A 12581-nucleotide genomic window follows, 5' to 3' on the forward strand; every position below is an offset into this window, starting at 1 on the left:
AGTCAATTTAATTTAATTGGATACAAACTGTGACGATTTAGTGAGAGTTATTCCAAATTTTCCTCTCTAATTGCTTTTTAAAAAACCGGTTTGGTCCAAATTCGCTGATTCGCGATTTCGTCGCTGAATTGCAGCGCCAGCGACGAAAACATTGACGGCGAAATCATGTTAAATGACGTGTTTTTCCGCAAAATTTCCCAGATTCCCCAAGAACAAGGACTGTGATTAGACCAAAACCTACGCCTTTTAATCCAAAGCATAACCCAAAGACAATCATTTATCGGTCATCTACAATTTGACCGTAGAGCAGCAAAAATCACAGGTTTGTCTATTAATGATAGAAGTGCGCTAAACGAAACCCTACAAAACTATTTTTAAATCAAATTGATGTGTGGCAATGCTCTCCAGTGATAGAAAGAATCCCCTCCACTCTCTGACAGAAAAACATGTTTGTCGCAATAATAATCATCATAATAGTCGGCTTTCTTTATTTTTCCTAGGCAGATTAAACTATAGGCGACCCGCCCGTCTCGTGTGCTGTGCACGTTGCCGAACAGCCAGGACGGCAGTGACCATGAGCACTGACTGGTGAGCAACACAAGCAGTCAGTCGCAACTCGTAGCTGCTTCGGAGCGCACACACGCACCAAACTGAGGAAAATGCGGGGCGTCCAGGAACTGCCCCACTGTCCCGTCACTGTCGAGGAGAATGATATCAAAAACGGCGCCGCTGAAGTGCTCAAGTTCATCCGGCCCAAATGGCAAAAGGACCAAATCCACTTCAAGGTTTTATTAAATTTTGGCTTTTCGTGAAAATTTAAAAATCTGGACCAAGAAGAATTTGAATTAATTTGAATAATTCCAGTTAAGATTTTCTTTGCCCAGTTAGGAATGCTTTATTGTTTGTGTTTACTACGCAACCTCCCGTGGGCAAGGTCACCTGCCTCTAGAAATGGTTTAGGCCTTGTGGTGTAATTAAAAGCCAGCGAAGGAGCTCCCATCAGGTGTTTCGATTACGGCATATAGGAGCATTCTCATAAATTTGAGTGGCGTGTTGTCAATCTTATCACTCAATGCCGGCACCACCAGCAAATTTAAATGGTTTCACTTTTTTACATGATTTGTGCAACCAGCTTTTCTGATAGAAGTATGACATGTGTTTCCTATCTTTTTTTTGTAATTTAAAATCATGGTAACTTATGTGCATTTAATAAGTTATTTAATCATATTGTTTAACTTATCAGGCGAAAGAATGCTTTTAATTTGTACCTGAGACGGCCTCTTTTTAGAGAGTTGCTCGTTGTTATCAAGAGAAGGGGTTCTGCTTCCGGGATTGCGCTCTCTTTAAAAAATAATGCGTTAAAAATAAATTAAAAATGACCGCCTGATAATATTTTATTGTTAATTGGGACCGCTACCACACTTTCTTTTGTAAATGATTGGTGAACCATGACCCATCCCAATCTCACGCAAAAACTACGCATTTTTTTCGTTTGAGTCTTACTTTAAATTTAAATCTTAAAGATATTTAAACAGCCCCAGACTAGTCAAAAAAGTGTAAGTGCCGATTAAATACCATTGTATGATGTTCATTATCTATTTTCGTTTTAATTATTTCTAATCGAGTCTTTTGTATTTTTACTCTGATAATTTTATAAGAAAAGCGCTCGTTTATTTCAAATTAAAAGAAAAAAAACGTGTTTTTGTTTCTACTCTGACTAATTTCAGAGTTAAATATCGCTGTTGATAGATTTATGAGTCGAATTGAAATCTATAAAAATTCCATTTTGATTAAACAGGCGCGTGCTTGAAGTTTGTCCTCATATCATACCACTTTCGCAAGTAACATAATAAACGCGTGTCGTGCCAAACGCGCGCTTCTTTGAGAGATAAAGGGGAATTATTGCACAAAGCAGATCCCCCCCAGTGACGCATTCATTTTTTTTTTATTTTCACGTCACCATGAATATCGGTATCTTGCGAGTGTTTGTCCAGGCGCTAAATAAGAGGCTAAACATGTTATTAGCTGCCGGCAAATTAATGCGCGAGACGCGTTTGCGAAACCGAAACGAACTGCTGATGACCTTTGAATATGCTGACCTTTTGACCCGATAATTTTGAGTAAATCCGAGAGGTCAGCTTAGAGTTAGAGGTTATCACCTTTTTAAAAAGGAACCCAAGAACCTGTCCTATATTGTTATTTTCAAAGTTTCAGGGTCGATTTTGAAATAATAAAATCGTTAATATTATTTTTAATACATAGATGATGACAGTTTAAAAGTAGTTTATTATCAGGTTAATCTATTTGAAAATGTATTGATTGTTTATTGTATTTTGCAGATGTTCACAGACGGAATTACAAACAAACTAGTTGCGTGTAGCTACAAGAGTGGAGAAGATTTAACAGATGGCGACGATGTTGTTCTAGTTAGAGTTTATGGTGCCAAAACTGACCTCCTGATCGATAGACAAGCGGAAACAAGGAATCTCAAGGTAATTAGCAGGGCTGGGGATCTCCATGGGAGTTTCCCAAACTTGCAGTGCAATAGTTTTTTGCGGTTTTTACCAGTTTTAGGCACTTAGTATAAAGAACTCAAAATGGACTAGTTTTACCATTAAAACTTTTATTAAATGATATCTTAAAATCCGGGGTTCACGGTGTTTAGTAATTTCAAAGGATTTTTCTGTAAATAAAATATTTTCTAAAACAAATTTTGTGAAAATTTTGTCTTATGAAAGTTTGCAAGAGATATAGAAAGGTAAAATTCAACAGCTGCAAAATTTGTTTGCAAAAACCTGGGAGAAACCAGCCGCTAAAAACCTGCAAAAACTGGATTTGCAAAAAAACGAATTATTCCTATGCCCTTGAAAAAGCCCTCCTTTAGTGCCAAAGTACAAATTGGGATGTTTTGAATTGGATTGATTTTTAATTAACTCGCTCTAAAATGAAACAATTAATTCAGGTTATGCACAATGCTGGCTATGCTCCTCGCGTGTACGCCACCTTTGAGAACGGCCTGGCCTACGAATTTGTCCCCGGAGTGACCCTGAACACTGAATCGTGCCACTCATCCCTTGTCTTTCCCCTCGTGGCGACCATGATGGCCAAAATGCACAGACTGGAGTGCGGAGAGGTGCCCCAGGAGGCTATGGCCTGGAGCAAAACCAAACAGTTTTTGCAGCTTGCGCCGGACGTGTTCTCAGACCCAGCCAAACAAAAAATGTACCTAAAAATTCTCAATTCTTGTAAAAAATTAATGAAATTTTTAGTTTTGAGGAGCTCAAGATACCCAGCAAGAGTGATTTGTCCAAAGAATTCGCCAGCCTGGAGGAAAACCTGAAGCAGCTCAACAGCCCAGTGGTTTTTTGTCACAACGACCTCCTTCTTGGTAATGTAGTGTATAATGAGAAGAGGAACTCTGTCACCTTCATTGATTACGAGTATGCTGCTTACAACCATCAGGCATTCGACATTGGCAACCATTTCAATGAATTCGCAGGTGAAAAATTATGATGGAATCGTAGAAATTATAAAATCAGACAGTTTCATTTGGCTTTTCTACTATTACGCTATTTCTGTGTCAGGTGTGAGCACTGTGGACTATTCCCTGTACCCTGACGAGGACTTCCAGCGGGCCTGGATCAGGGTGTACCTGAGCGAGTACAAGGAGGGCGCAGATGTGAGCGACGACGAGGTCCAGAAGCTTTTGGTGCTGGTTAACAAGTTTGCGCTGGCGTCGCACTTCCTCTGGGCAACCTGGGCTCTCGTTCAAGCTGAACACTCGACCATTGATTTTGATTATTTGGAGTGAGTTTCGCCAGATTTTTTGACTAGAAAAATGAGATATCGCAATTTTAAATTCTAATCTTATTAGTGCAGATAAGATTTTATCTAAAAATAGGTTTCTTTGAAAAATATATACAATATTAATTACTAGAGATTATTCTGTGGAGACAGATTTTGTTTTTGGAGTTAAAACCCTATGCACAATCTATGACACAATGCTTGTCTTAATTTAAATTAATAAAAACCTTTTCCACAGGTATGCAAAAATGAGGCTCAATGAATACTTCAAGCGGAAGGACCAATTTCTTTCCATGGAGTGAAACCTGAGTGAGAAGTCACCTGTGAAATTATTGTAGTGTGATCTGTTGTACCAAGTTAGGTTGTATCAACAATCAAGTCATTTTCACCCAGTTATAACTAGCATTCCCGGTACTTAACCTCTTGATCTGCAGGAGATTGATCTGGTTGATTTCATTTAGCGGCATTTACTTTGAGCTTTTTATTTTGACAAGAGCTTTAATCCATTGTTGTGACTATTTAAGAGGCATTTTATTCGAATCCTATGAATGTATAAACACCCTCATTAAGTTTTAGTTTTTACTCTTTAACCAATGATGGTTGAAATTATTTAATGTACGTTTGGCTCAAGTTACAGATGGATTTTTCAATTAATTGTTGGTTGCAACCCTCTTTTGAGACTTTTATTTGAACAAATTTTAACCGTTGATGTTTAAATATACATAATCATGCTGACTGCTGATGCAGTTAATAGCATTACACAAGAAAACTCTTCCGCAAAATTGTTCCAAGAAACAGTTACTGATATCACCTGTTCGTGAAAAGTAATTTAAATTGCTATGTATTTTGAAAACATTGTTCGCAGTGGATTAATAAAGCAGTAATCATTTAAATGTTCCGTTTTTTACTTGATTATTGGTATAAATTATTGGACTGAGCATTAATTTTGCGTTGTGGTAACATTTTAAAATTCACATAATGTTGTTTAGGTCGATTAGAGGTGTGCAATGCATCAGAATTCGGTTTCAGAGAATTTGTATACTTGTTTATTCATGTCAATACATTAAGTTAAAGAATTAAAAGAAAATACAGCAAGCAGGTTTCAGCATTCGTGCTAGTTCAGTGCGCGCCATTCCTGGTCCTCGGACAGGGATAAAAAGTAATAAAAAAGGCATTTTGTTTAGAATATTAATTAACCCACAAAAAACAAAATCAACAGTATGCATACGGTCTTGTACACAAAATATTGTAAGTGTCCTATCTACAACTTTTTGTATTTAAAACTATGCTATGAAATTAGTTTCAAATGAATAAAAGTCAATTACTGTAAAGATGTATGTACCACTTTGATTTTTCCTCGTCAATAAAAAAAATGATGAAGCCCAACAAGTGATCTAACTCAATTTTGTGAAAAAATGCGATGGCATTGTAAATAGTTTGTAAAATAATTGGCCTTTTATTTTCGACAAACAAAGATCAGTCGTATGTAACTCCAATTCTAGATGCTAGAGAGATGCGGTTTGAACCAAAAGTTTTGCTCTGTATACCGATCACGTCAAAAAATCAACTAAATTTAAATGAAATATTTATTTAATTAATTTAATCAAAGAGGCACCCTTTTGATTTTTCTCTTTTTACGCTTGCTATCGAGCTATACTGAAATGAGGTAAGTTCTGCGAAAAATCCAAGATATAGCATTAATTGTTTATAGTGTTCGAGATAAGTGGTGGGACGTCTATGGCTTGAGTGTCTGGCGATCAATTCTCTGACAAATTAATAAAGCAAAATCATATTTCTTTGGTTGAAGCCGCGTCTAATACACATTTTTTGTTATGAAATATTTCGGATACAATCAAACTTTTGATCTTTCTATATCTAGTGATGTTAATTAGATTTTGGAAAAATTGATTTTTTTATTATTCTGTATCAACTGCCGTGTCAAAGAACCATCCTGTGATTAATGGCAGCGCAGTAACTGGGAACTGTTTCCAAGAAGTAAGTTATCCTGAAACCTTTTTCGGAAAATTCAAAGTGATTTGTGAATTATAAAATTTGACCCAGTTCACGGCAATTTTACCCTGCCAGTAACTTCAAAGACACCTTTATATTTCTTGGAAGCCAAAGTCAAGACATTCAGGGTCGGGAGGGTTCTAAATTAATAGTCCAAGCATTGTACTAACTTAATTGTTAACAAAAGAACCCTAGGGCGTATACCATGGGGGTGGATTTTTTGTTTGGCGACATTGAATAGCGCCATCCTTCATCTTTGTCACACTCTTTACCTGAACCTATACATACCGGTTACTGGGTCAAGGTCTATAATACATATTTTTTTTTTGCTCTTTTTATCCCTGTCCGAGGACCGGAGGATCGGGAAGGGCGCGCACTGCACTAGCACGAATGCTGAAACCCGGGTCCCAATAACACCGCGAACGGATAACATGGGCGCACCAGGCCGCACAGGGACCCAGCCCACTCAAGGGCCACTTGCCTCCGCACCGAGGACTGCATTGAAACGCTAGACATTTGTCCCGTGAAGCCAAATCACGCATGCTGGAAAGGTGCAAACCAGCAAGTAGCGAGTCCCAGCCCGTTGAGCAATTTGAGCATTTCGAGTCACTAAACTAACCACTTTTTGCCATTTCTGACATTGGGTAGCCAGTATTAGATCTCCAAACTGCTCAAATACCTCTCATTGCTTTGACACTCCTGAGAGTGCCTGAACAATGCGAGCCAACGGGCTGGTTCACAACTTTCTTTAAATTTTTCCTGAAATAATGCGATTCAAGACAATTGTGAGGAGTGTTTTGTGTATTAGACATCACCACATATATTTTTGACGGGCCGGATTATAAATTGCTCAGTTTACGAAGTGTATAGGCTGCATCATTTTCTTTTTATCCTTTTTATCATTTAGCTACTTTACTAAAAATGTCAGAATTTTCTTTCATTTTTGACGCGTGTTATCCGCTCCGGTTCTCGCAATTTCAAAATCGGGAGTTCTTGATCTCACATATAATACAATTTTTAAGGTTGTTTTGTTTTAGTAATGTCACTTGTAAAAAATCGATTTTTTTTTAGCGTAACTGTTAATTAACGTGGTCCAGACAAAAAACGGCCTTCGTGAATATTTACACTTTTAATCCACAATGTAGAAAAGATTTTGATAAATTTTAGGAATTTTAGTACTTAAGCTATTACGGCTCAATAAATAATAGGAATTGTAATTATTTTAAAGGTGGCAATAAATAATGCATCTCTGCAGGAGGTATAGAGATACATAGAGAGGTGTTGAGGCAGTCATATGCCATTTAACAAGTCAACACGACAACACGACCGCAAGGGCACTGTATTGTGTATACACCTTCACCATACCTTTAGAAGCTCTTCTTGATGCAGTATAGACACAATACCGTGCCCATTTTCGATTTTAAAAACTCAATATCTCCGAGACCAAAAATGATATTGGTCGGAATTTTAGTGCATTACACACCTTTTATCGACCTTTATGATATCAAAACGCACATTTGCTCACAATCAGTGCAGTAATATTTAAACCAAAAATAAAATAACGGCCCTATACCGACATCATAAAAATAATAAGCATTGTATTGTAATCCTGTTCATCCAGAACCATTTTTCCCGTGAATAAAAGAGATATTTTAGTACGCAGAAAGATTCTCATGGAATCGACAAGCATCAGCAGGTTTCCGTCGAGAGGTGAGAACAAAATATATAAAATTTTATAATGAATGTATCTCGGATATGCTAGTGCTGTAGGCGGATGAATTTGAGAAATCCGAAGCATTCAGCTTGCACCAAATTGCTTTGGGTCGCCATGCAAATTCCTGCAACTCTTTTCTTTCTTTCATCAATCAGGAACTTGGAACTTAACCCCCTCCGCTAGCTGCTTTGCCTCCTCTACCTGCTCGCCTGCTCGTCTTTGCCTGCCTTTCTCCAACGATCACTATTGTCTCATCGCTCATCTTGCATAAGGCGGAATTTTCTTGTTAAATGGTAACCCGCAACTCATTCAATTATTAATATAATTAAATTGAACATTGATTACTTTTGACAGAAGAAGAGTGAATTTCCTGCAAGAATTTGAGCTCATCATACATACATAAATGTACTTGCATCTTCCTTGGCGGAGTTCGTCGCTCTACAAAAACCATCTTTCTGCAGTGCAGGTGATGGTGAGTACCTTTCATGAATTTCTCTGCAATGGTATAACGGTAGTGGTGGTTTTCTGCAACTTAACAACAAGAAATCGGCGTCGACTTAAAAATTTCGATTTTTTTTGGCGCAGAGCTTAGGAAAAGAGCTTGTTTTTTGCTTTTTTTTACCGTTATTGTGTTGTTAAATCTAAACACTGGCAAACACAACACCAAGACAGGTTATTTTAAATAAAATCAAATTTTGTTTACATAGGTATTTCGTTACTGTGGTATGTCATTTTGATTAAGAAAAGCTACCTAATAAAATTTACGCAAGCCCACAAGCGCGTGGGTAAGGAATGTATGTAATTTTTACAAAATTTCGACCGCAAAGAATATTTTCAAGCTTTTAAAGGAGTAAAAAGTAAAGTGCCTCACTGTCAGAGAAGAGTTTCCAAAGCCAAACGCAGTAAACGCTCGCTCAGACTTGTTTGACATGATAGTGTTATGACGAGACGTGCCCCTTTCTCACGTCTTGCGCAGCAAAAAGTCTTGGTGCCAAGGTCCACCTGAAAGTTCGGTGACAATTTCTAAGAAAACTCCTAGCGTAGCAGATAAAGACCTCATATTCCCAAGCGGTGCTGATAAAAGTGAATAAAAATAATCTCCATCGCCGAGTCTCGCGAATTTGTATCGATTTTAAAATCGTTAAGAGTGCGAATTATTATTTCTCGTCGGCCGGCTCGTTCGGCGCAACATCCAGAGATGGAGTCACGCTGTTTCGGTCGGCCAGACACTCGTTCATAGGGTTAAAAGGGTTGCGTTCGAGCTGATTCGCCGCACACACTGGGACGCCAGGAGCCTGCGAACCCTCTGGCTGAAAAGAAATTTACAAGCTCAGACGACAAAAGGTAAGAGATGATTCAAGCTGCGACCGCAAATATGTTAAGACTTACAATTTTTTAAATGATTTTAATCTAAAGTAAAAAGCAAAATTATGTTTTCAAGGACATTTTGTACTTTTTTAAAGTCGTTTTATTAAGAATTCATTAGTGGGGTAAAGTTTATATTTTAGTTAATCTATAAATAAATATAATTAATTTTATCATTATTCGAAATCGTTGTGCGAAAATAGCTATAATTTCTCCACTTTGAACAATTAAATCATAGGGGAACACTCCAACCATAGGCAAAGGAATTTATATTTCGTTGGGCTTTAGTTCAACATGGAATAACATTTATTTGAACTAAAGTGATATTCTAACGTTATAATCTCCCCTGGGGAAACCCACCGAGGAAATTGTTGGTTTCATATTGAATGCTCGCCATTTTGAAAGGTGACTAATATCATTCCTCCATTTTTGTGCTTGGCAATTGTACCGCGGCAATGGACATTAGAAAATTACCAAAAAACGTATTAACGTTTTGCTTTAAAGGAAATATGCGCCTTAAATCGATAAAAAGGCACATAAATTATAGTGGCATAATTTAAAGCATAGTATAACACTCTCCGATGAATAGTTTTAAAGAGGTTAATTAAAGTTAATTGCTTTCTTCAGATTCGAGGCTTTGTGTTTCAAATTGAGTTGTCAAATCGTGTGGTGTTTTAATTTGAAACAGCGTCGATGAAAAGAGTTCCCCATTGAAACATTTCTTCCCAAAAACTGTCCCAGTTTGATGCGTTTAGTTGTAAATAATTCTTTTTTTATTTCTTAAGTAATATTTCAATTAAAGACAATTTATGTCGGAAAAAAGTAATTATTTAATCTAGTAGGCAATTAAACAACATTATATTATATAAATATTTAAGCAGAAGAGCCTTAGAGATGTTTTAGATGTCATCAAAATTATTTGAATATTTAAAATTACAATTTTAACCACAAAGTAAATTCCTGGGATAAAGGCTAAAGACTACGCAGGTAGATATTTTTTAAGCTTTAAAATCTCTTGATAGAGATATTTTCCATTTTTCATGTTTCTCTGCACGGATTTTTTTTAATTATTTTATTCCAGGCAATAGAATCTCATTCTATTTATTTTAGGGAATTTATTTTCCTTACTTAAAACCTTAAAAATAATGATTTCAAACAATGAACTTAATATAATTGTAGGGTACCTACATTCCGTCAAATAATGACCATTCTGCAACACACAAATTCACACAACAGACAAATCACATTGTTTGACGAGCATATATAAACCGACGCGATGCAGAATGGTCATTATTTGACGTAATGTAGGTACCCTACATAATCATCATCTTATAATTCATCACAAAGATAAATTCAAATTTAATAGGGTTATTAGTTTGCGCATCCAATTCGCAGTGCCATCTGCATATTTTCGGTCCTATCTTACCCCATGTTAATTGAGTTTGATGACTCGTCTCCACAGTGCAGAGGGATTAAAGTGGGCGTTCGGCCAAATTTCTGCGGCGCTAAATGTTTTGCAAATAATATCCTGATTTAAAAACAAAAACAAAGTAGTTATAGACACATTTAAATCAATTTCCTAGCGGTTTGAGGACTTTGATGTGAAAATAGGATCCCAATTTTACGCCTCTCCAAAAGGATTTCTCGCGTGGTTTAGCGAGGATCATTCTGCGGTCTTTTTATTTACTTTTTATTTACCGCCTCATTGTCGTCTATCTCGCGCCCGCCGCCTTGAATTCCGCCGGCCAGCTCCTTCCCTTTTTTATTACACCCTTTCAGCCCCCGCGGAATATTGTTTACAAAAGAGTTAATTGCGTGCGTGCGCGTGTTGGGAAAAGCATATTAGATTTCCTATAAGTCTGGCAGCGTTGTAAAAATACACATGAGGCTCGTTTACAGTCTATAAAACCGTCTGGGCCTGACAATGAGTGGGCGATCACCGACAGGGTTGAATCAGTTTGTTTACTGTGCTTTTTCAGTACCTGCTCAGGTTGGCCTGTATTAACGGCAACTCAATAACGGACGAAACATCAAATCTTTACACGGTCCGATAACTTGCTTTTGATGAGGATTTATTTATCCTTTAAGCCGTTTCAATTTATTCTACTGCTATGTATGGCTCGCATTGTTAAAGGCATTATCCGGAGTTTTAGCCGTTCAGGTAATAGGCTGACCTTTGTCAGAGATGGCGATAGGGGATCGGTGGTTCGTTTAATGGCTCGAAATGCACAAATAGATCAACAGGCACCGACTCGCCATCGCCACACTTGCTTGTTTACGCACTACGCACCTTATAAGGACGAATGCCTAGCATTCCGTTTCAATAGACTCTGGTGCGAAAAGCTCTGGCCAAACTCGAGCCAATTTTTCCATATCCACTCTACGGTATTATTGGGACCACCTCGTGAGCTCATAGCCCACGGGAAGTGGCGAGAAGATGTTTAAAAAAAAATCATGTTTTTTTACGTAAAATGAAAAATAAATTAAAATGTGTCCGTCAGTTAATTGTGAAAAGTTACATAATCAGTTTTAGCAAAAGGGCAATCTTTGTTTACATTTGACTGTTATCTGCAAAATAATGAATGCCCGCCGTCAGATGAGTACTCGTACACTAGCAATACAAAGTTGCAGCGTTTTTGATGCTGCGTGCGCATATATACAATCCTTTTTATTATCTGTAGAATGGCCCGGCAGAAGCAGTTTTACACTGAACCCTTTTTGTCCTCACAATATTTGTGTAATCTTATCGCTTTGAAGGAGGTGCGCGCGTTCAATTTTGGCAAATACCTGGAATCCGCCATTTTTCACTTCTCAGAACAGCACGTCCTCCGTCCTCCAGCCACATATTTTTTTTTTATCTGCGAGTTCTATTCTAATTTTACGAGTTCTACCTAATCACATCTATTTCAAACGTGGATCTCGTTCGAAGAAACAACAAAATTAATATGTCGTATTTAATTGACCATATATAGTGCCGAAGGATGAATTTTTTGTTTCCAGCACCATCTTTATGACATATTGGTTTTATCTTTATGCGGCATTAAGAAAAAGTGTACCGCATTGGTTAAAAATTTTGTTACGCCAACTTGATCGACAAACCATAGAGGTTTTGCAATTTTAGTACTAGCTATTTTTATTTTTAACTGCTAACACGCTGAATTGGTCGCGTCGTTTGCTTTAAACTTGCGAAAAATGCATTTGTTCTATTTTGATGGGTATACGAAACGGGAGTTGAACCCTTTGACTGCTTATTCTGCTATAAGGGAGGCCATGACAAGTTGAACGGTGTGCAGTTCTACAGTTTTAGCCTGATGCTTAGGAGCCGAGATTTGGGGGAAAACGTTCTTTCGTTCGAGGCCGTCGCAATTTAATTCTATGTAAACCTAAATTTGGAGTTCCAACAGTCACAACAACAAAAACTGCATACCGTTCTATACTCGTGTTTACATCTAATGATGCGCTGGTTTGAGGCGTGGAACACTCAATCCCGTTGTGCAATTGGACAGTGGGGGCGAGAAAAATAAATAAAAGTATCTATATCTTGTTTTCTCTTCGGTGGAAGAAGAGGGTTGAAGGGGTGACACTTTACGTTGGCTACCAGGTAGAGACTAGTCTATAGCGGTGTTTTTAAAAAAAATCTGCGGCCATTAAATGTTCAGATTCCAGCGTGAGAACATTTTTCAGGTAC

General features: G+C 37.5%; 2 protein-coding genes across 2 annotated transcripts in view; both read left to right on the forward strand.

Annotated features, from left to right (window-relative positions):
- Nucleotides 1-120: 120 nt before the first annotated feature.
- Nucleotides 121-4697, forward strand: eas (ethanolamine kinase 1). The gene is made up of 7 exons (XM_065488620.1): nt 121-322; nt 501-785; nt 2340-2492; nt 2963-3222; nt 3270-3499; nt 3585-3807; nt 4043-4697. Exons 2-7 carry the CDS (start codon nt 660-662, stop codon nt 4104-4106), a joined length of 1056 nt encoding a protein of 351 aa, XP_065344692.1. The 5' UTR covers nt 121-322; nt 501-659; the 3' UTR covers nt 4107-4697.
- Nucleotides 4698-7747: 3050 nt separating this feature from the next.
- LOC135943314 (protein krueppel-like) overlaps nt 7748-12581 on the forward strand; it is a 94564-nt gene continuing 89730 nt past the window's right edge. Inside the window, exons 1-2 of the mRNA XM_065489789.1 lie at nt 7748-7821; nt 7883-8000. Of these exons, the coding sequence (XP_065345861.1) occupies nt 7932-8000 (69 nt within the window). The 5' untranslated portion in view covers nt 7748-7821; nt 7883-7931. The remainder of the gene's footprint in view (nt 7822-7882; nt 8001-12581) is intronic.

This window comes from Cloeon dipterum, chromosome 4, assembly GCF_949628265.1.
Source record: "Cloeon dipterum chromosome 4, ieCloDipt1.1, whole genome shotgun sequence".
Lineage (NCBI taxonomy): Eukaryota > Metazoa > Arthropoda > Insecta > Ephemeroptera > Baetidae > Cloeon > Cloeon dipterum.

Bases quoted from the DNA above. Each gene is read 5' to 3' on its own strand.
- eas (XM_065488620.1), top strand. From the start codon at position 660: ATGCGGGGCGTCCAGGAACTGCCCCACTGTCCCGTCACTGTCGAGGAG. The intron at 2,493-2,962 runs GTAATTAGCAGG...CAATTAATTCAG, and splicing joins CGGAAACAAGGAATCTCAAG to GTTATGCACAATGCTGGCTA. The intron at 3,223-3,269 runs GTACCTAAAAAT...TGAAATTTTTAG, and splicing joins GACCCAGCCAAACAAAAAAT to TTTTGAGGAGCTCAAGATAC.